Source organism: Phlebotomus papatasi, chromosome 2, assembly GCF_024763615.1.
Source record: "Phlebotomus papatasi isolate M1 chromosome 2, Ppap_2.1, whole genome shotgun sequence".
Classification (NCBI taxonomy): Eukaryota; Metazoa; Arthropoda; class Insecta; order Diptera; family Psychodidae; genus Phlebotomus; species Phlebotomus papatasi.
Genome location: NC_077223.1, coordinates 94209731 through 94229789, shown reverse-complemented (window position 1 = coordinate 94229789; position 20059 = coordinate 94209731). Strand labels below are relative to the sequence as shown.

The 20059-nt window shown below is 37.0% G+C and overlaps 1 protein-coding gene across 2 annotated transcripts; it reads right to left on the bottom strand.

Annotated features, from left to right (window-relative positions):
* Positions 1–1252: 1252 nt before the first annotated feature.
* LOC129802511 (uncharacterized) lies at positions 1253–13513 on the bottom strand. 2 transcript variants are annotated; one of them, XM_055848412.1, is made up of 5 exons: positions 13055–13485; positions 12361–12439; positions 5786–5976; positions 1529–1694; positions 1253–1432 (listed from the first exon to the last, which is right to left on the bottom strand). In XM_055848412.1, exons 1-4 carry the CDS (start codon positions 13313–13315, stop codon positions 1557–1559), a joined length of 669 nt encoding a protein of 222 aa, XP_055704387.1. In that variant the 5' UTR covers positions 13316–13485; the 3' UTR covers positions 1253–1432; positions 1529–1556. The 2 variants fall into 2 exon arrangements, with proteins under 2 accessions (XP_055704387.1, XP_055704386.1); XM_055848411.1 differs by having other exon boundaries at positions 1253–1694; positions 13055–13513.
* Positions 13514–20059: the final 6546 nt, after the last annotated feature.

Genomic DNA, 20059 nt, shown 5'->3' with positions numbered 1-20059 from the left:
AGAAATGCCCTGAAAGGCTCCCGGAAAGGTCAAGGAATGCGCTAATCCGCACGTACTTGGAGTATCGAAATCAACTCACTTTAATGAATGATATGGAAAGTTTCCGGGCTTCTTGTGACATTCTACGTTTCCCTTACATGAACAGGAAGAGGACTTGGTAAGATTGGTTCATCAAATGAAGAACAATGGGTATCTTATTGAGGCGGATTAGCTGTCCAAATTTACAGCCAAGTTGGACAAATTAATAAACAAGTTGTCCAAAATAAGAGCCAAAGTCACCTCTACATGTCAATTCATTTTTAAACGTATTAAAACTAATTTTAATAAAAATAAGACGATAAATAGCTTGCTAAGTTTCTAAACAATCCTTCTGAAAAGAGAGTAACAGGAAATGTCAATTAGTATTGAAAATATCGCACTTCAAACTTGGAACTTCGATGCTTATAAGCAGACTGTCCAAAATTATGAGCCCTTACGCTAATTTCTTTTAAAGATTTCTAAAAATCGCACTATAGATGGCACTTAAAATATCGCTTAAAATATTTAATTTAGGACTAATAAAAAACAAGATAAATTTGAAGTTAGGGTTCGTTACCAGTTCATAAGCGATTAGAATGAGTTTAGATTTTTCAAAAATTCCAAGACCTTTCCAGCGAGTACAAACATAGCCCCATTCGGTTGAAAAATCCGTTGTCTAGAACCTTTTTAACATTCAAGTATGAAAAAATTTAAGTTCTAAAGAATGATTCAATGATATCTTTTTTAAAAACTAAATATCCGTGTAGGTAACCTCTGAAAGATGTACAAAAATGAACAAATGCATCTCAGTGAATCCAAATTAGTTGTTTGGGTTGACTCGTACTTAGGGTAATACGGATAGACGCACGGACATATGTATTTACGGACAGACCTATGGACACTCAGATATAAGAACAAACAACCTGCCGTTATTTCTCAGAAATCGTCTCATCATTTCCGAAGATAAGTTGATACGGTTGGTAAAAGTTGTTCTTGGAGGTTTCGTCCTCCAAAAACATCGTAATCGTAATTTGATCGTAATGAAAAATGAATACAATACAAAACCATCTTACATAGGATATATTGCATGGAATAATTTTCCAAAACACCTATACCCAGGATTCTAGCCAATTCGCTTGATTCGTGATTTTGACCGGAACCCAATTAACACATCCCATCTACCATCCATCATCAAGTAATGCTTACTCCTATAATTCAAACCAAAGGCGAATCATTGACTTTCTAATTTAGTTAGACAATTTATTAGTGTTTTATTTTGTTATATACATATGGAAGAAAAACAATCCCAGTTCCTTTTCTCAGTGGATAAATTGGCAGCCTTTATCCTTTTGACTTTCTCATCAGAGAACGAAACCACAGAAGTTTTGGAGTGCAGATTTGGATTTGGAGTTTTCTGGGATTACAAATGGTATCATTTAGCAAGAGGAAATTGCGTGTTTCTTCTCGAAGAGGTTGAGTGAAAAATATGGTATGGAGTGCATTAATTTACTTTTGCTCTTTTTCTTTCATCTTGCTCCTTAAGCCATTCGTATTGAAGAATCGTGGTGGAGAAACAATGGGTAAGTCTGTGTTTCCTCCAAGATTTTCTGTAGTTTCCATAGCGATGCTTCAATCTTTTGCTGAGAAATCCATAGGAACGCCTTTCCAATTAAATTCTGCAACGAGAAAATGTAATGAACATGGGATGAATTTCCAGTGGTATGAGATGGTAGTGTAAAAGTGGTCATGTTCACCGGAGTGAATCGATGGATGGTGCTCTAAAGTGATTCTGCAGTACCACAGAAATAAAACTTAAATCAAATTGAATTCTTTTTGCTTCCCTTATTCCCAATATGTGAACTCCTTTATTCATTTTTCTTTCACCCGGCTCACCTTCCAAACCATAAATTCACACGAAGGGTGTGTCTTTCCCATAATATTCCTAACGTAATTCAACGCAATTGAAGTGCTTTAAAGAAAAATTAGGTACAGACGGGAAAGTTGATTTACCACTCCACTGATGTATAATTTCACTCAGAAGCTTTAGCATAAGATAAAACATGTAAAAATTTTAAACTATATGAGAACTTTCGAGGTTGATTCAATGCAAAGCAAAAATACTTTTAACATAGAGTTTGTGTGTAGCAAGGGAAATAAAAAAAAACCGAAATTACATAAATTAGGTCAATTAATGAGATATAGAATTGAAAATATGTGGCGATATCTTATTTTTTCTGTATGAACTTAGTGTTATAATTCTGTCCTAAAGTTCTTCTCCGATTATATTTTTGTTAGGGAAGTTAAAAATAGTAATTTTAATTAATTCTCTGGCATTGCATGTTACAAAAATATAAACGTATTTCAGATATCTTGTCCAAGACATCACATTCCAGAAAACAATGTGCATGAAAAGAATCAGTGTCTTCTTGTTAACACTGATTTTGTGGTAATGAATGTTTCTGTGATAATATTCTAAAAACCATCGTGCTTTATTACTAAAATGAGACTAACGTATTAAACAAAAACTCACACAGAAATTATGATATTATATCGATTTTTAATAAAATCTGCACAGAATCCGACTAATAACGATTTGAATTGCTAAACGTTTCGTTTGAAAGCTGTGAGTATTTAATATTCAATTTTAATCGTTTTGTGCGAAACTGTGCGTTCTTTATTTGCAATTTTAATATTTTCGTGTTGAAGCTATGAGTGTATTACATACAAGTGAAATCATTTTGAAATGTTTTATTGATGCTTCTCGAAAACAATATCAATATTGATATTGATTACAGAAAATGTTTAAAAGATTCAAAAATGCTTAATTTTCCTTTCATACATTTCGCGTATTTTTTACATTTTTGCTTATTTTTTACATGTAAAATGTAAAAAAATATATTTTTTACTAAGTAAATGCACAACTCTGCTCATGTGCATGCAAATTTTCTGGATTTATAAAAGCATTTTGCGCAGTTTGTGTAGGTCTTGAAAGCTTGCATAATCTTGGGACCCCCTGTACAAGCATAATTGCAATTTCTGTAGAGTTTGAACTGCATAAGAAGTGCAGCTATCTAATATTTTCATAACGTTTCCCACTTCGGAGCAATAATAATGGCATATTATAATAATTACATCATATGAATATTAGTGACTATCTCTAATATCAAATTTTACAATTAGGAGTAAAATAACTTTCTTATATGCTTTATCATCGATTCTAAGCTTTCTCACATGAAAATTGTTAGAGCAGGGTGAACTTGGTAAACGGGAAATTGTGGAATGTGCTGTGGGGACATTTTTCACTCAACTTCCCCCATTGAAATTTCCCCAATTCAGAGTCATTCCTTCGTGTAGGATGGAACGGGCACAAGAAAAAAAGATCCTAAAAGCTTTTGACAAACACAACCAATCCACCAATTGTACTCCCCTGATTTTCCGGCCCGACAATCCTTTTGTAGTTGTCGTGCGTCGTCAAATTTATATACTTCTTAAAAGCTCAATGAGACTTTCACCGATGGTAAAAGAAAAAAATGAAAAAAATGGAATTCTAAAGGAATTGCTTATATACTTAGCAAAAAAAATTCTTCCACAGTATATTGTCATTTTCCCCCTCATTCTGGAGTGTTCATTGGAAATTATACACCCCCATCGAATGGCGCCGATCTATCCTGCGTCTCCCACATTCTATGCTCACAATTGCCATCATAATTTGGGCGGAAGAAGCATAAACAAGGTGATTTTTCTTTGTGCCACTTCAGCACAAGAAAGCAAATTTAAACGGCGCTAAGGAATCGATAAAGTTTAGTGAGAGGAAGAACATCTTCCAGGGAAGGATGAAAACAACAGTAAAAGGGAAATATTGATGGTTTTCATTCAATCTATGTTTATTTTTCTTTCACTCTTCCCATGAAGAATAAACCCTATCAGATGCATTTATGCTCACTCCGCATTTTATTTTCATTCACTCTCCTTCGTCTTAGAATAGGAGATAGAATATGGATGAGAACTGAGAGGACAGAACTAATGATCTCTCGAGTGAATAGAGCTGAACATCAATGAAATGTATTTACCAATGATACTTTTCAATAACAATTAGCAAAATGAATATTGCAGCTCTTTCATAAAATGGAAAGCTTTTGGAATTTCAAATAGTTGTTCTTAGGAAATAAAATTTTAATTTCAGTAAAAGTAAATTAAATAACGAAAATTTTAAGGCAGCAGCAGAATGGTAAGTATTTTGGTAAAATGGTAAGTAAAAAAATTAAAAATGGTAAGTAAAAAATGCAAATTTGGTAAGTAAAAAATCAAAATTGGTAAGTAAAAATTCAAAATTGGTAAGTTTAAAATCAAAATTGGTGAGTAAAAAATGCAAATTTGGTAAGTAAAAAATCAAGATTGGTAAGTAAAAAATAAAAATTGGTAAGTAAAAATTAAAATTTGGAAAGTAAAAAAATCGAAAATGGTGAGAAAAAAATCAAAACTGCTAAGTAGAGGAAACTAAAATGCCTAAAAATGTCTAAAATGGTAAGTAAAATAAAGAACAAAATTGGTAGGTCAAAAAATCAAAAATTAAAATGCAAAATAAAATGCTTTACTGTTAGGACAAGGGAAATTTTCAATTAATAATTTATCAGTAACGCCTGGTGGGGAAAAGGGAAATTTTCTGTGTTTTAGGAAGTTATTAGTTCTGCCCTTTGGGCCAAAGGGAAACTTCAGTGCTTTGAGAAGTTATTATTTCTGTCCTTTTGGGCAAAGAGAAATTTTCCGTGTTTTGGGATTTATCAGTATCGCCTGTTGGAGCAAAGGGAAATTTTTTCTGTTTTGGGAAATCATAAATTCTGCTCCTTGGGGCAAAGGGAAATTTTCTGTGTTTTGGCAAATTATTAGTTCTGTTTTTTGGGAAAACGGAAATTTTCTATGTTTTGGGAAATCATAAATTCTGCCCCTTGGGGCAAAGGGAAATTTTCGTATTTTAGGAAGTTATTAGTTCTGTTCTTTGGGAAATGGGGTACCTTTAAATTAAGATGTCTTTGAAATAGGTTTTTTCTCTCTCATTTTTAAATAGAATTGAGCCGTATCGTAACGTAATTCAGCTTCACAATTCTTTTGTGGAGCTAAATTATTTCACGATCCAGTTCTATTCAAAATAAAGTGTAAAAAAGACATTATTCCAAACGTAGGGGACAGTGGGACAGCTTTGAAATTGAGCTTTTTGCTTCTATTTTTGAATGGAATTGAGCCTTAACATGATGTAATTTAGTTTCTCAATTGGTTTATAAAACTAAATTACAGTAGACTCTCTCTCAATTGGGCATTTGGGGCGAAATATCATCCGGTTTATCGATAGATTTGGGCATCAAAGCCTTTGTAAAGTCTACAAAAAGCGCTTAATTATAAAGGATACTACAGCGAATTTGAGCAAATTAGCTTCATAAGTAAACGTGAAATTGTCAACAAAATTTTTCGCCCAATTGGAAAAGAGCCGATTGAGCGAGAGTCTACTGTATATCATAATAAGGTCCAGTTTCATTTAAAAATAGTGAAAAGCTCAATTTCAAAGCTGCCCCAATTCACAGATGCTTCACTTCCCCTTACAACAATTTAAGAGATGCCCACTTCCCCCTAATTATGCCCAAGAAGGACTTATTCGGGAGTGGAAATTGGAAATACCAAAACATTATTATTGAGACATTATTATATATACATAAGTCTATATATCGCGTCTCTTTGAGCTTGTGCAATAACAATATCCCTTTCGCTATCTTACCCGGAAGATCCAGGAAGTACGTCGAAAGTGAAGATTGATTGTGAGTAGTGATGCTTGTCTATTTACTGCTGAATTATTTCTTGAATCAATAGTCATCAGCGTTAATGTTGGCTTCAGCATAAAGTCAGATTCGACGGTAAAACAGCGAGACATTACGAAATGTTTTAGATGACAATGAAATTCGACAGTACCTGTGGAATAAAAATGAAATATATATGAAATTTAATGTATGAAAAGCTCCTTTCACAATTAATGAGCCTTCATGGTACATACCGGTGATGTATTCAATGGGATTTTCTTGTGAGTTTTACCACCGTGAAAATTCACTCGTGGGAAAATGATAGAAATTATTTAAATTTACAGTGTGGGAGAACCAAAAAATTTGCATTTAAGTAAAATGCCTTGTCGCTACAATTTAGGAAAGGAAAGGTATAAAAAAAAATACTGACTTTCTCTCCCATTCCTCGCATATTACATGTCAGGAGAAAAATAAAATTTTCTCACATTTATTTGCAAGACGAACGGCTGGAGAAATAGGGAAAATGGAAATGAGTGCAGAATACCGTGCCAAGGAATGACAATCAGCAAATTTATAATTTATTTTGTTGAACGACTACAAGTTCATCGTGTTATTCAACTACACATCTTTATATGGTTCTGTTGCATAATTCCACGCTAACACAATTCTTCAAGCCTGATTTTTTTTTAACAGAAAGCTACATGTTACTACTTGAACTCCACAGAGTAAAAGCAGTATAATCCCTAGAATTTCTCACCCCCCTTAATTTTTCTTGACATACATATCTTCGCCCTTTGAGCGAATTCTGACAAATGTTGTCTGCCAGTTCGTCTAACCAATAAAACGCTTAGAGGCAAAGCGGTTCAGATTTAAATCAAATGCTATTCGAGCTTCAGGCCAAATGGTTACAGATAGAGGTTTGGTACCTTTAACCCTTTAAGGACGACACACTTTTTACTGACCGAAAATCAACGATTAAACGAAACCGATAAACAAAATTTGTGTAACGTCTTACATCTAACCTTGAGAAGTCCAACAGAATCCGATTCAGTGAATTTTCTGTCTCTAAAACTAAACGAAAGGAACAAAAATAGTGTGGAAGGAACCTCTATTGACACTTTAAGAACTCGTGTCAGCACCTATTGACACCCTACTCTGTACTATCTGGGATATGAAATTTGAACATCTTTGTTTATAGTAAAAGGTATATTACAGAAAAAAAACATTATATTACTTATATTTTACTAGATACATTAAATAATTTTAAACATTTTGACAAAAGTGTCAATAGGTGTTCCCGGTCGAACAGACGTTCCTCCGACCCTAGCCCAAATATTTAAATAATTTTTTCTGACAATGCCAATGAATAATGATTTTCGTTCTGATGAAAAATATTATAAATAGTTATGGTACCTTTTAGTGTCAAGAAGTTTTTACTTAAAAACGTTGGAAATATATGAGAAGCTCAGAGCAAAAAAACGCTATTTTAATAGGGAAATGCATACGACTTAGAGTTTTTTTGCTCCGAGCGCCTCATATATAAAAAAAATAATAAAAATCATTTATCAATGCGGTAGCTCGAATATTCATTACTTTTGCATTTAAATATAGTAAGGTGGGGTAACTAGATCATTTTCCGAAGAGTACTACTTTTAAACGCTTGTTTTTGGACTGATGAAATTCTTTTTTACTTCTTCTTAATCCATAGAATTATTCACCTTCCATTCAGAAACATAGTATAAAAAAAATATCAAAAACATTAATGAAAATTTATAAAATAATGATAATACTGAAATTAGTCAGCATGCACTAACTGGGACGCCTTTTCGCTAATTCACTTTTAATTAAACCTTTGGATTTAAAATATTTTTTCACAAGGAAAAAAACAATACATGTTTTCAATCAACCAGCTGTCACAAGATTGAAATGAGTCGATTATACTCACTTATTTAATGGATAAAAATATTATTTTTGCTTTTTCTCAAATTTGAATTGTTACTGTAGTGACTATATTACGAAAATAAAAATAAAAATATTATTTTAAGTGGATTAGTCATAAACGATCTGGATAGCGAAGCGCCCGGTTTAGCACACTTGACTGTATTTGCTATAGCAAATAGTTGGAGATTTGCAAAAATATTCTATAGGGGGAGGTTTTGAACTTTCGCACACAAAAATGATTTTTTCTGACTACCATGCAAACCGTATCGATTCTCCAACTATGTCAAAAAAATCTCTTACTTATAAGGTTCACAATCCCACCTCAGATAATCCAAGGAAATCCTCAGATTTTCCTCTAAAGGAAAATGAAAATTTAATGGCGATTTGTGCGAAAGTTCAATCAAGTTTCCATCTCCGCACACGATTCACGTCATCATTGAACACCCTATTTTTACCTTAAATTTTGCACTGGACACTAAAAGTTGCACATCATTGTTTGAAGGGAACTCTAATCTACTTGATTAAACAGTTTTTATAAGGAATAAAACTTTTAATATCACTTTTTTGGAACTTTTCTGAGAGATGTTTTCATGACATTGAAAACCACTTTTATGCTTGATTCCATGGGTATTTCACTCTGGGAACGGTAAATCTAGTGAATGCTTTCTTGAAAAGTCCAAATATCACCAAATTTACACTAATCAATAAGTTTTTAAAGCTAAAAATTGACTAAAACTCTGCAAGCGAGAAGACCGCATAAGATTCCACCATTCCCCTATGGAGCCGGATATGCTCAAAAACGTTTGAATGCGCATCATTGAAGATTTATCTGTCCCTACAGCTGCAGGAATCGGGATTTAGCACAGAGATTGAGCTTCAGAGGGTGAACAGGCCAAAATTTTCACAAAACCGTCTCCCACTGACAATTTCATGTGAAAAACAACACAAAAGTGAGGTTATGTCAAATATGCTTAAAAAAAACCAGTTGTGAGCTGTGTGAGCTTATTGTAGATGTGATTCTGTCATTGTACATTCAGTTTGTGCAAGCTTGAAATGCAAAATTGCTTAAAAATTACTCAACTGCGGCCTATTTGAGTCAAATTACTTCTTGTTTATCAACTTTAAGATTTTTAAGTTTTACTTTTTATTTGTGGATCAAATTGGTAGATTACAATAGATGTGAATATGAGGGATCGCATCTAAAATGAAGTTTCCTGGAAAATGTGCGAAGAAGCAATGTCTTCTATGTGCGATCGATCAATGTGAGTCAAGTTTGTGAAATTTCTTCCACCCACAAAAGCGGTCTTCTTCAGCCCAAAAGGTTTTTACATAAATATAAACCCTAATAAACCCTCTACCTCCTGTGATGTCGTTTTTCAGAAAAATAGAAATGAAGTATTACACATCAAAATTACAATTTTGGTCCTGTTTTTAATTTTTGCTTCCTGAAACTAATAAAAAAGGATTAGACTCCCAATTTTTCAGGAAAAGTGGGATTTAAGACTAGCTATTGAAATATATAGTCATAGGTGAGATTCATAAAGGAATATGGGAGAAATATGAAGTGTTTGAAGGTAGCGTATGTGCGAACGATCAAAGCTTTCCCCTATTCCTACATCTTTCTACTTTACAAATACGTACACTGAGAAAAAAAGAGGGTGCGATTAACTTTTTTTCCTCATATCTTTAACACTTTTTAGGTGTAAAAATATATCAACATTTTTTAATGTTAATTTTACACCTTTTTAAGGGTAAAATTAACATGAAAAAGGTTAACTTTAACCCCCAATACATCTAAAAAGGGTAATATTTACACCGATTTCGGATCTATACTGCAGGGTAAAATTAACATTTCCGGAATGTTGTTTTAACTTTTTCGGATTTCTCTCAAGTGTACAAACATTAGAAAAAATAACTTTAGGTAGTCAGGAAAATTATTATCTCTATGGGTCACGGGTGACCCAATCTTCCTTAAAGGGTTAAGCGACACCCCCATAAGGCGGCCTCCAAATTACTAACATGATTCCCATTATTTTTCACAAACATCTTCCCTTCCCCTTCAAAACGTTGTGTTTGTGGCATTTTATGGCGTTATTCCACTGAAAAATAAACTTATTTTTACCAATTTTAAGTGCTTCTACATTATCGATTTTTATTTGTGTCGGTTCTTATCACAACCGTTTAGTGATTTTATTATTCGGTGAGAACTAGGGAAAACAATCAAGATATAAACCAGCACAACGAAAAAACGATAATGCAGAAACATTTGTGAACAGGAAAGTGCTAAAAAATGCAGGAGAAAGATTTAGTTAGTTCATTTTTCTTTGGAATATCACCTTTACAAATAAATTTTCGCCGTTTTCCACCTCTTTCCTATTGTCTATCTTTCGGTGTTAAAAGCTCCTCAGGCGCCAAATTAAATTCAACAGTTCGTTGCAGTGCCATTGAAACCTCAAGAGGTAGCGTAGTCTTGTTAAGATGTGCTTTATAAAGAGCTTAGGGATCAGTGAGTTAATCAGTCTCCAGCCAGCATCGAGGCAGCCAGAGTCCAGCAGCAAATCTCCAGCGGAGAAGTTCAGGAGCAGCAGAAGTCGACACCTTGAAAACCAGCATAGTGGATAGCCAAAGGGCATTCCAGAAGATACGTAAAGATGGATCATTCCACCAGTTTTGTCCACTTTGCCTAAGAGAGTTTGTGAGAGGAAGACAAAGCTGAGGGAGGAAGTCAGACGAAGTCATTCCGTGGAGAGCTATACCCCTGACGTGGCTGAAAGGTATTGCGGTCTGTCTAGACCAGTATTAGTCTAAATAGACCGAGAAGATAACCTGACCGTCCATGGATGTCGTCGAATCCATCAGCGACCTCAAAGGTCAACAATGAAGCAGAGAGTGACAACAGAGCCTCTTAACTAGAGACAGTAGTGAAACAGTGAGCGGTCTCTAGATCATCACCACTTCGACTGGCGCCGAAAGAACTTCCCGGCAACACTGATGAGATTGCCCCGGACTTTTATTCAGAACCCGTGATTTAGCCGTAGAGGGGGACCATTTATCAAAAATCCCCAACTGGGCCCCACTTTTGGAACGAAAACTGGATACAAAATAGAGGAGAAAGAGCTGCACTTAGATAAAAATCAATAAAGATAATTGGTGAAGGGAAGGAGATAGGGCTCTTCTTAATTCACTGTGGACCAGGGTGGCTGTTCTACTTCTCAGGTACCCCTTCCCCCTGTGAACGGTACAATATTCAATATTACGGTTACGTTTTTAACGCGCGACCAAAAACAAATCTCCCTGGTTTGGCATTTGAAAACTCTAAATTTAAGATATCAATTTTGAAAAACCTACATGTAAATAGTCAATTCGAAAAATTAGTTTTAAAAAACAACTTGCATTTTTGGGCATTCAAATAAGTGAAGGAGAGATGGACCACCCCAATTTTGGCCAAATATTTTTATTATTTTTTTTAGACACATTTGTGCCAAATTGTGCCAAATTTCGGCATAGTTGCATATAAGCACCGAAGTCCTAAGTTTGAAATGCAATATTTTTAATTCATATTGATATTTTTTGTTACTTTCTTTTCGGGAGGGTTGTGTGGAACCTTGAAAACTAGTTTATCATCTTTGTTCTCTTTAAATCACTTCCTAAAATATTGAAAAATTAATAATAATATGGGAATTGCTTTGGGTAGTATTCCGGCCACTTTGTGTGAAATACCAGCCACCTATTTTCTGACCAACTTTTGTGACGCAACGGATGGAAAATTCCAAAACGTCAAACGGAACGAGTTTAATATTTAGTTTAATACGGTTATATAACCCATAAGCCCTGAGAATCTTCCTTGTAATTTGTCCTGAAGACCTGAAGAGTAGCATCTTAAATTTACAAGCAGATTCCCGTAGTAATTTGCCCTTCCTGAACTCTTCCAATGCCGTTTCCACATCATCTTTTTCATAGAAGCGATGGTTTTTTTTTCTCTGGACATTGTAGAACTCAGTAATTGAAAAAAAAACACAAAATGAATAAGAAATTTAGAAAAGCAAGATGTTGCCGGAATAGGCAACACTACCTCAGCGGAGAGACGCTCACAAAGTACATACTTTTTTACGCGAAAGACAGGATACAGCTGGGAAATTTCATCCGAAATTTATAGGTTGATTCACTATTAACATAAACAGAAACAATCTTTAAAGAAAACTAATCAATTTTCATGAAAAACACCGAAGGAAAACCTTCTGCACTTCACCACAAATCACAAGACTGCTAGAAACACAATCGATCTTTCACATTTTTGTAAGACTCTTTCCAGCGACTGAGTTTTTACAACGCAATTTAAATTCAAATTATACCTAAAATTTAACAGTCTTTGTGTTAATACATCCTAAAATGAATAAATATTTAAAAGCAAAATGAATTTATTGACTAATCGAAGATAACATACATAAGTTTAATTACTTTATTTCCATGGCCGAAATTACACTCAAAGTGGCCGAAATTTGAAGCTGGCCTAAATTTGGCACACTTCCCCTATAGCTTCAGAAACGATTCGAGTTTTTAAAAACTATTATTTAAAACCCTTTTCTTTCAGATCAAGTCTCGTTATATACATTACCAATTACAACCCTGAAGACTTTACCAGGACACAGTGGCTTGTGGTCTGCTGACGTGAAATGCGACACGAGTGAAAACCACTGAAAGAAGATAAAAAAGAACGCCTAAAAATGGGTTAAACGAGCGACATACTCTTAAAAGTTGACACTCATTAATTACTTTAGTGTTGGAATTTCTATGAGAGAAATTCAAAACTCCCACTAGAATTGATTTTTTTTTTCATTTCTTTCACTTTTCTGTGCTTTTACTCCGAGAGCGTTTCCCCACAATCAGAAGAATGCAACATTGGTATGCAAATAGTTTTTCAAATTGAATACACCAAGAATTTTCTTTTAAAATTAATTCAAGTAAGGGTGAGAAAATTAGCATTTTCAATATTATTTTTTTTAATAACTTTGTGTACTTCAAAGTCAGTTATATGATTTTAGTCTCAATGATTTATTATTATAATTTTTCGTGTTATTAATTATAAATTGCTGCATGTTGAAGCAATACTTCCCAATACTTCTCCATATTTCAAATAATTTTGAAAGAAAAGTAGGGCAAGTGAAAAACATTGGCGTTTCAAATGAAACTTTGTTGAATTTGAGAAGTCTTAAAATTTGAAAGGGTTAAAATTAATTGAAAGAAACCGAATTTTATGTGATTGAAAGGTTGGTTTTAAAGCATCACCTCTGGGAATAAGATATTCAAACCTTTTCGACTACGTCCGGGTGAGTGATGAAATTGAAAAGTTCCACGGCTGAGACATCGTGAAAATTGCGCCACGTCAACATGGGTGAAAAACTATCGTCAAATTTATTAAGTGGTACGCCACAGAGGAAATTCTGTGACTCAGAGGATGATGATGATGCATTTTGTGCATTATTCCTGATGTCGGCATACCGCACGAGAAAAACCACGGAGGCAACTGTCACGAACACAATTTTAACATCCATAATTCCACTTTTCTCCATTTCCTTGAGCACACCAGAAGAACACCCTCTAAATCACATCATTTTCCTAGAGAATTTTCACGACATCTCCACGTGACTATATTTACGTACACATTTTGCACGATTTAATTATTCCCATAAGAATACTTAAATATTTTTCTTACGAATTTACCTCCCTGTCAGTTACGACTTTATACGAATAAGAATGAAAAGCACACTGGAAATGGAAAATGCTGCTATATATTTAATTTCTCTTTCTTTTAAGTTCGAGTAATAAAAAAATGCTAAGGTTAAAGCCATATAAAAGTCCAGTAATCAATAGGTTTTAAAATTTAACTGCTTCAAGCTTGTTAGAGGTATAAATAGTGGAAACTGGGGTAGATTCATAAAATTTAGGAAAATACAAATTTGGTTTGATTTTCCTAAACTACTGTAGTCGAGATTTTCCACCTGATAGCGAAATAGAGCCCGGCTGGTGGATTCCCTTCCCTGTTCGCGGGAAATTCATGTTTCCCGCCTCTCGCTCCAAGCAAGGCCTTTTACCGGTGGTATAGTTCTGTTGCCCGCCGTGTGGGGGATTGCCTGACAGGCGACACTGTCAGTCAGTCGGTAACATGGCCTGGAAGAGTTCGGATGGGGCACAGAGCTGGGTCGCTGCCGGGCAATTGGCCGCGATAAGCCTTGGTCTCCATGAGGAATCTTTCAGGGCAAAAGTCCGGCTACAAGTCAAAAGTGGGATTTGGAATTCTTCCACAGGAGGAATAGTGAGAGTTTAGTGGTGGTTTTGGTGCGTGAAGAGAATGGCGAATGGCGTCTGCGAGTGACAAAGATGAGTATATAATTTTGGCTTAATATTTAAATTAAATTGGGTCAATACTGTTGGGTTGAAATATTCAAGTCGCGTTAGAAGAATCTCTGGATATTGGGGGGCTCAATTTGGGAGCTCATGGTTATCCTAAGAAGTGAATATATTCAAGTCCAACAAACTCATGTCGGGGAAGTACCATTTTTATCGCATTCGCAACTCACAGCATTTTTATAACAGCTTTCTGAGTTGAACAGATAGATGGCGGTGGTGCCAAGGAAACTGTCAAATTGTTTTAATTTCTCGAAGGAAGTGTTTTTATTTGCTTTCTTAATTTATTTATATCCAGAAAAAATGGATTTGGAATGAAGAAAAGGACTGCGATAAGTATGTGAGGTGCGGAAAATATAGTTTTGAGGTGTAATGGTTATGCAGATGGGGGGAATTTTGTTTCGCAGAAAATTGCAAAAATGAGGAAGAGCTCGTTGAAGGCTTGGTGAGTCTATGCGGGAGAGATTGGATGAAATGATCAAAAGAAAAGCCTAACGCCGTGAACAGCTCATTGTAATGGGTGAGATGATGAGCAGGAGACGTCATGGAAGAAGGCTATTGAGGATAGAAGACATAATGTGCATATTTCGTCCCGGAGAACATGTGTACAGGACAGCGCAGAGAGATGAAGACAAACTCTGGACTCTTGCAACACTGTGCCAGAAGGGGCTCTTTATTAGGCGAATGGGGCACCTACGTGTGCTATTCTAGAAATTGGAAACACAAAAAGATGACAGCGAAATGAAATAAGAGTGCATGTCCATTGAATTATTACGTGTTTTACATTCGGTTACGAGTGCGGATAACAATTGACAGATTTAGTAATCAACTCGTCGCAAAGGGTAAAGTCAAGTCAGTGTTTGGGCGTCTTATGGAATTCAATGAAACGAAATTTTAGGTGAGATTGGAGGAGACTTAGAGAAACTTCAGTGGAACCGCAAGGAGGCGTAATTAGTGTTGTGGAGAGATAGAACGAAATTGGAAGAGTCAACAACATTAGAATAAATAAGCATGGTAGCCAGTAATTGGAAAATTTTGAGGATTCTCAAATTGAGGGGTATTCTGCTGATTGTCATAGCTGAAATATGAACCATAATGGGAGTTGAGGTGATTTTATAGCAGGAAAATGGGAATCAATCCTCGAATCAACTTCTACGAGCCTTGCAATCTCAACGATTATTGTTAATCGTATCGGGATATTTGTTTTGCAATGTAGTCATGCTGTAAAGTCGTATATGCCGTGTTGGAGGGTTGTGCTGGGTCCATTGTGGACCGCCCAGGAACGCCTTCCCCAAAATGTGTATGTTAAGATTGTGGATGTGAAGGTGTTTTTCCTGTCATTTAGTTGCTTACAAAGAGCGGGGCTCAAGCTCGCAACTTTGAGAGTCGGGCCGGGAATCTCATCCATCCGGGACCAGGCGGCTTTGCCTGTTACCCCATTGAGATCCCCTTAACAATGAAAACAGATGACATTTTGATGTTGTATCTGGGATGTGAAGGGCTGAGCGATGAGGGAAGAGGTTTTTCCAGTGTTGAATGGTTTAGTAGATGCTGAATAGTTGGGAGATGCCCATTTCGCGGTCAGCGAGCGGTCTCGGCCCGGGATTTGGGAGGACAGAGCATGCTCGCGATACCTCGAAGTGTGGCTTGGTTGATGAGTGATCAATGTAGGATGTTATGTTGAGGATGGTGGTGTTCATCCGCGAGGGTTGAGTCTTATCGGAGTATTGAGATGGTTCCAAGGCTGGCTCGGACACTGCGACTGGTCAGTCTATAGTGGCCATCCTCTTTAATGTTAGAGATTTGTTTTGGTGTTTGTGGCGAAGAGCGGTTGGGCTCCGGATTGGGATCCTTTCATCGCAGGAAATTACATGGACGCTGTTGCCCGGAAGTGTTCTCCGCGGTGTCCCAGTTGGTGGACGATGGCATAGGAAGTGAATATTGTCCTTTTCGTCCTGGACACTGTCGGAAAATCTCATCTGTAGTGATGCCTACTTCTTTTAAGCGGAAACCAGGAGAGCAGTGTCCCGTAGGCGGGCCATCTGACGTTCTTAACTGGAGTATTGTTGAGATTTTGGATCTCTTTTCTGCATTGCTTCCTGGATCTAGGATTGGCTTAGTACGCTGGAGACCTGTCCGTTTAGCCCAGTGTATCTTGTGCTCATTAGCCACCTTTCTATTAAAAGGCCCTTTTTTTTGTGACTCCCAGAACGGCTAAAGATAGACATTGAACCAATAATGGTTGTCTGGGCTTCTTAATACGCTTTTCCACGCACCATTCGGCTTATATGTCTGGTGATGTTTTTCTTGGTGTGTTGTAAGGGTTGCCCATTGAAACGCTTAGTTCACTCTCTACAAGTGAAGGAGGCCTCGGAGAAGCCTTCAAATATTGTGCTGCCTCCAGGTGGGCTAAACAACCCATGTTTAGCCCATAATCGGGGACCGTTATTTACGACGAATCGTTATTCGCAACTAACTGTGGCAGTTCTTACACGAATCCTGCCTGAGCCGGTCGGTGATCCACAACTTGCTGGGTTCCCGCTGGCAAGGACAAGGCGCAGGGAGGGTTGAACTTGGCAATGACTGTGTTTCAGTCAACGGTTCTGGTGGCGGTGGTTGAGATTGATCAGTCTTCGGAGGATTTGGCAGTAACCGGTTGTATGAGGCAGAGAAGGTCTTCTGATTGGGTTGAGCACCGGTTGGAGCACTAAGAGGGTTGGATAAGTGCTCAGGAGAAGTAATCCGGTGCTGGTTATATATTACCCAAAGTTTAAGGTAGAAGTTACACACTTATGAAAATAGCCACGTTCGCATCAATGTTAGGTGCTGTTAACTAATTTGAAAACAAGGACATGTGGCGAATTACGTGAAGTCCTCATCTTTAGATGCAGGCGATATTATAAATGGAGTCGTTAACGAGAGAAAGTTAATAAGTGTGGAGAATAATAAGATGTTATAGGGAACTGAAAATTGAAGTAATGTGTGATTATTAATGGTATTTCACCGTAAGGTAGGAGTTTTGGGGACTTGAATATATTTAATGTGAGCTGAAACATATCATAAATTTGTGAGGCCAAATGAAAAGTAACACATATGTTTCCTTGTTGAATTATGAACATTGCATTGATTGATTGATCATGTTCTCTTTTGCCTGATTCTTTGAAGGTAATTTGGCAATGATGCAGAATTCTATAAAACGAGATAAAGATTATTCTTTGGAGGAATATTCAAAATGGGGAAGTTTCCGAATTGGCGCAAACGAGTAGAGTGCGTTGATTGCGATGGTCTGTCTAAATTATTAAAATCTCCATTACAGCTCTGTCGGTTCGGTAGTCATTCCGAACGGTACAGTTCTGTTCAAATTTGTGGAAGCTGCTGAAGATACAAACAAAGGGATGCAGATAGACGCAAAAGTTGAAAGAATACTGTCGGTTTGGGAGACGTCCCAGACAGGTGTACAGTTTGCTTGAAATCCGTGTAAGCAGTTACGGATAGAGGGCGGCGGATGGACGCAACGGCTAATGCCGTAGAAGCCTGATACAGCACTGTCGGTTTGGAAGACGTTCCAGACAGGTGTACAGTTCTGCTTGAAGTCCGGGTAAGCAGTCACGGACAATGGGGCGCGGATGGTCGCAATGGCTTATGCCATAGAAGTTCCCCGGGCAGTTTTGTCGGTCCGGCGGGCATTCCGGATAGGTGTACAAATCTGCTAAAACCCGGGTAAGCAGTTACGGGTAAAGGGGCGCGGACGATCGCAATGGCTTATGCCATAGAAGTTCCCCGGACAGTCTGTCGGTCTGGTAGGCATTCCAGACAGGTGTACAGGTCTGTTGAAGTCTTAATAAGCAGTCAGAAGTAAGCGGGGCGCGGACAGGAGAGTCGCAATGGCTTGTGCCATAGAAGTTCCCCAGACAGTTCTGTCGGTACGGTGGACATTCCGGACAAGTGCACAGTTTTGTGGAATCCGTGCAAGCAGTTACGGATAAAGAGCGCATATGTCCCTGTTCTGGTGTACAGTTCTGTTGGTCTGGTGCAGTTCTGTTGAGTTCTGAGACGCAGTTATGAGTAAGGGGACGTGGATAAGTTCCCTGACCACAGTTTCGTTAGTCCGATAAATAGTAATTTCAGACAGGGACACAGTTCTGTCGAATTTGGGAAAGATGTAACTGATAGAGAGACACGGAAAGTAGAAGCGGATAATGTAGCAAGAGTTCCTGACATAATGCCGGTCTGGTAGCCGCATAAGACAAATGGAGGTTGCTTATGCATGGAAATCATTCCGGCCAATATGGTAACAGTTTTGGGATGGATGATGCCGATGATGCTGATAGCAGAAGAGCACTTTGCTTTTCGCAGATTTAAGAAGCGGCCGAAACGGCTGCTGAAGTTCATTTCAGAATGGAGTTCCTGAGGCCAGTGGCAGTTATCTTAAGGGTAATTGGATTGGAAGTAGTGCTCAGGCAATAGTACTACCTTTCCCTTTTGGTACTGACTACACCGAGGACGGTGAGTCGTCGGATGGCCGAATTGTAGTCGAGATTTTCCACCTGATAGCGAAATAGAGCCCGGCTGGTGGATTCCCTTCCCTGTTCGCGGGAAATTCATGTTTCCCGCCTCTCGCTCCAAGCAAGGCCTTTTACCGGTGGTATAGTTCTGTTGCCCGCCGTGTGGGGGATTGCCTGACAGGCGACACTGTCAGTCAGTCGGTAACATGGCCTGGAAGAGTTCGGATGGGGCACAGAGCTGGGTCGCTGCCGGGCAATTGGCCGCGATAAGCCTTGGTCTCCATGAGGAATCTTTCAGGGCAAAAGTCCGGCTACACTACAGTGAATTTTAGGAAAATGTTAAAGATCATATTTTGCCTTTTGGTAAGCTAATCAAGATGCTGAAATTCTGGAAAATAAAAATTATGTCAATGTGCATAGGGGGAAGTGGGGCATCTTTGAATTGTGCACTTTTGAAATAGGGCTTTTTCCTATTTTGAAACTGAACCTTACTTGAACCTTAACTGAACCTGATTTAAAAATATTTATTTAAATTTAAATTTAAAAATATCAATTTAAAAATAGGAGAAAAATTCCTATTTTAAGGATACCCCATTTCAAAAATGCCGCATTTTCCCCATATTTTTATTTATTTCTTATTTTGAGTATTAATCATTCAAATCCACAGCACTTTAATGGTTATTTAATTCAAGTCTTCAAGTTTTGGGAATGTTGTTCGTACTTTTAAATGATTTTTGTCGGGAATTCCGCGGTGTCCAGAATCCTAAAGTTTTCTTACCCTACTCCCAGACATTGTGTTTCTGGAGAAATCGATCAATTCTCAAACTCATCCTTATATGAGAGAATCTCCTGCATGCATACAGCCTCAAAACCCTTTTTTCTGATCATTTGTAGATATAGACTAATTGAATATCAAATTTTGATAAATTAACCCTAGATAATTTTATAGGGTTTTTATGGAGAATTTTATTTAATTTAATGGAGAACAATGGGCATTCATTTGAGGTAGATTAGCTGTCCAAATATACAGCCAAGTTTTCCAATTTATAACCAAGGTGTCCAAAATTCGAGTCAAATTCACCTCTACATATTAATTGATTTTCAAACGTATTAAGACTAATTTTAGTAAAAACAAAGACAAAAACAGCTTGACAAGTTCCTAAACAACCCTTCTGAAAAGAGAGTAATGTCCTGGACACACTTACGACTAAAGTCCAGAGACAACTAAGCTCGTTCATAGCTAAGTCAGTTCCTGACACACTACAAACGAGGCTTCACATTTTCTGGCACTCACAAAACATAACTTTCGTGAGTTTTTATGCACGTATTTCTACTGAAATGCACTAGTAGTCTTTTGAAAATAAAACTACTTTTAAATTTACTTCACAATTCACGTATAACAAC

Coding starts and splice junctions, on each gene's coding strand:
- LOC129802511 (XM_055848411.1), bottom strand. CDS start 13,315: ATGGAGAAAAGTGGAATTATGGATGTTAAAATTGTGTTCGTGACAGTT. Junction 5,977..12,360: donor AGTCTTCAGGGTTGTAATTG/GTAATGTATATA, acceptor TTTATTCCACAG/GTACTGTCGAATTTCATTGT. Junction 1,695..5,785: donor GTACTTCCTGGATCTTCCGG/GTAAGATAGCGA, acceptor TTCTCGTTGCAG/AATTTAATTGGAAAGGCGTT.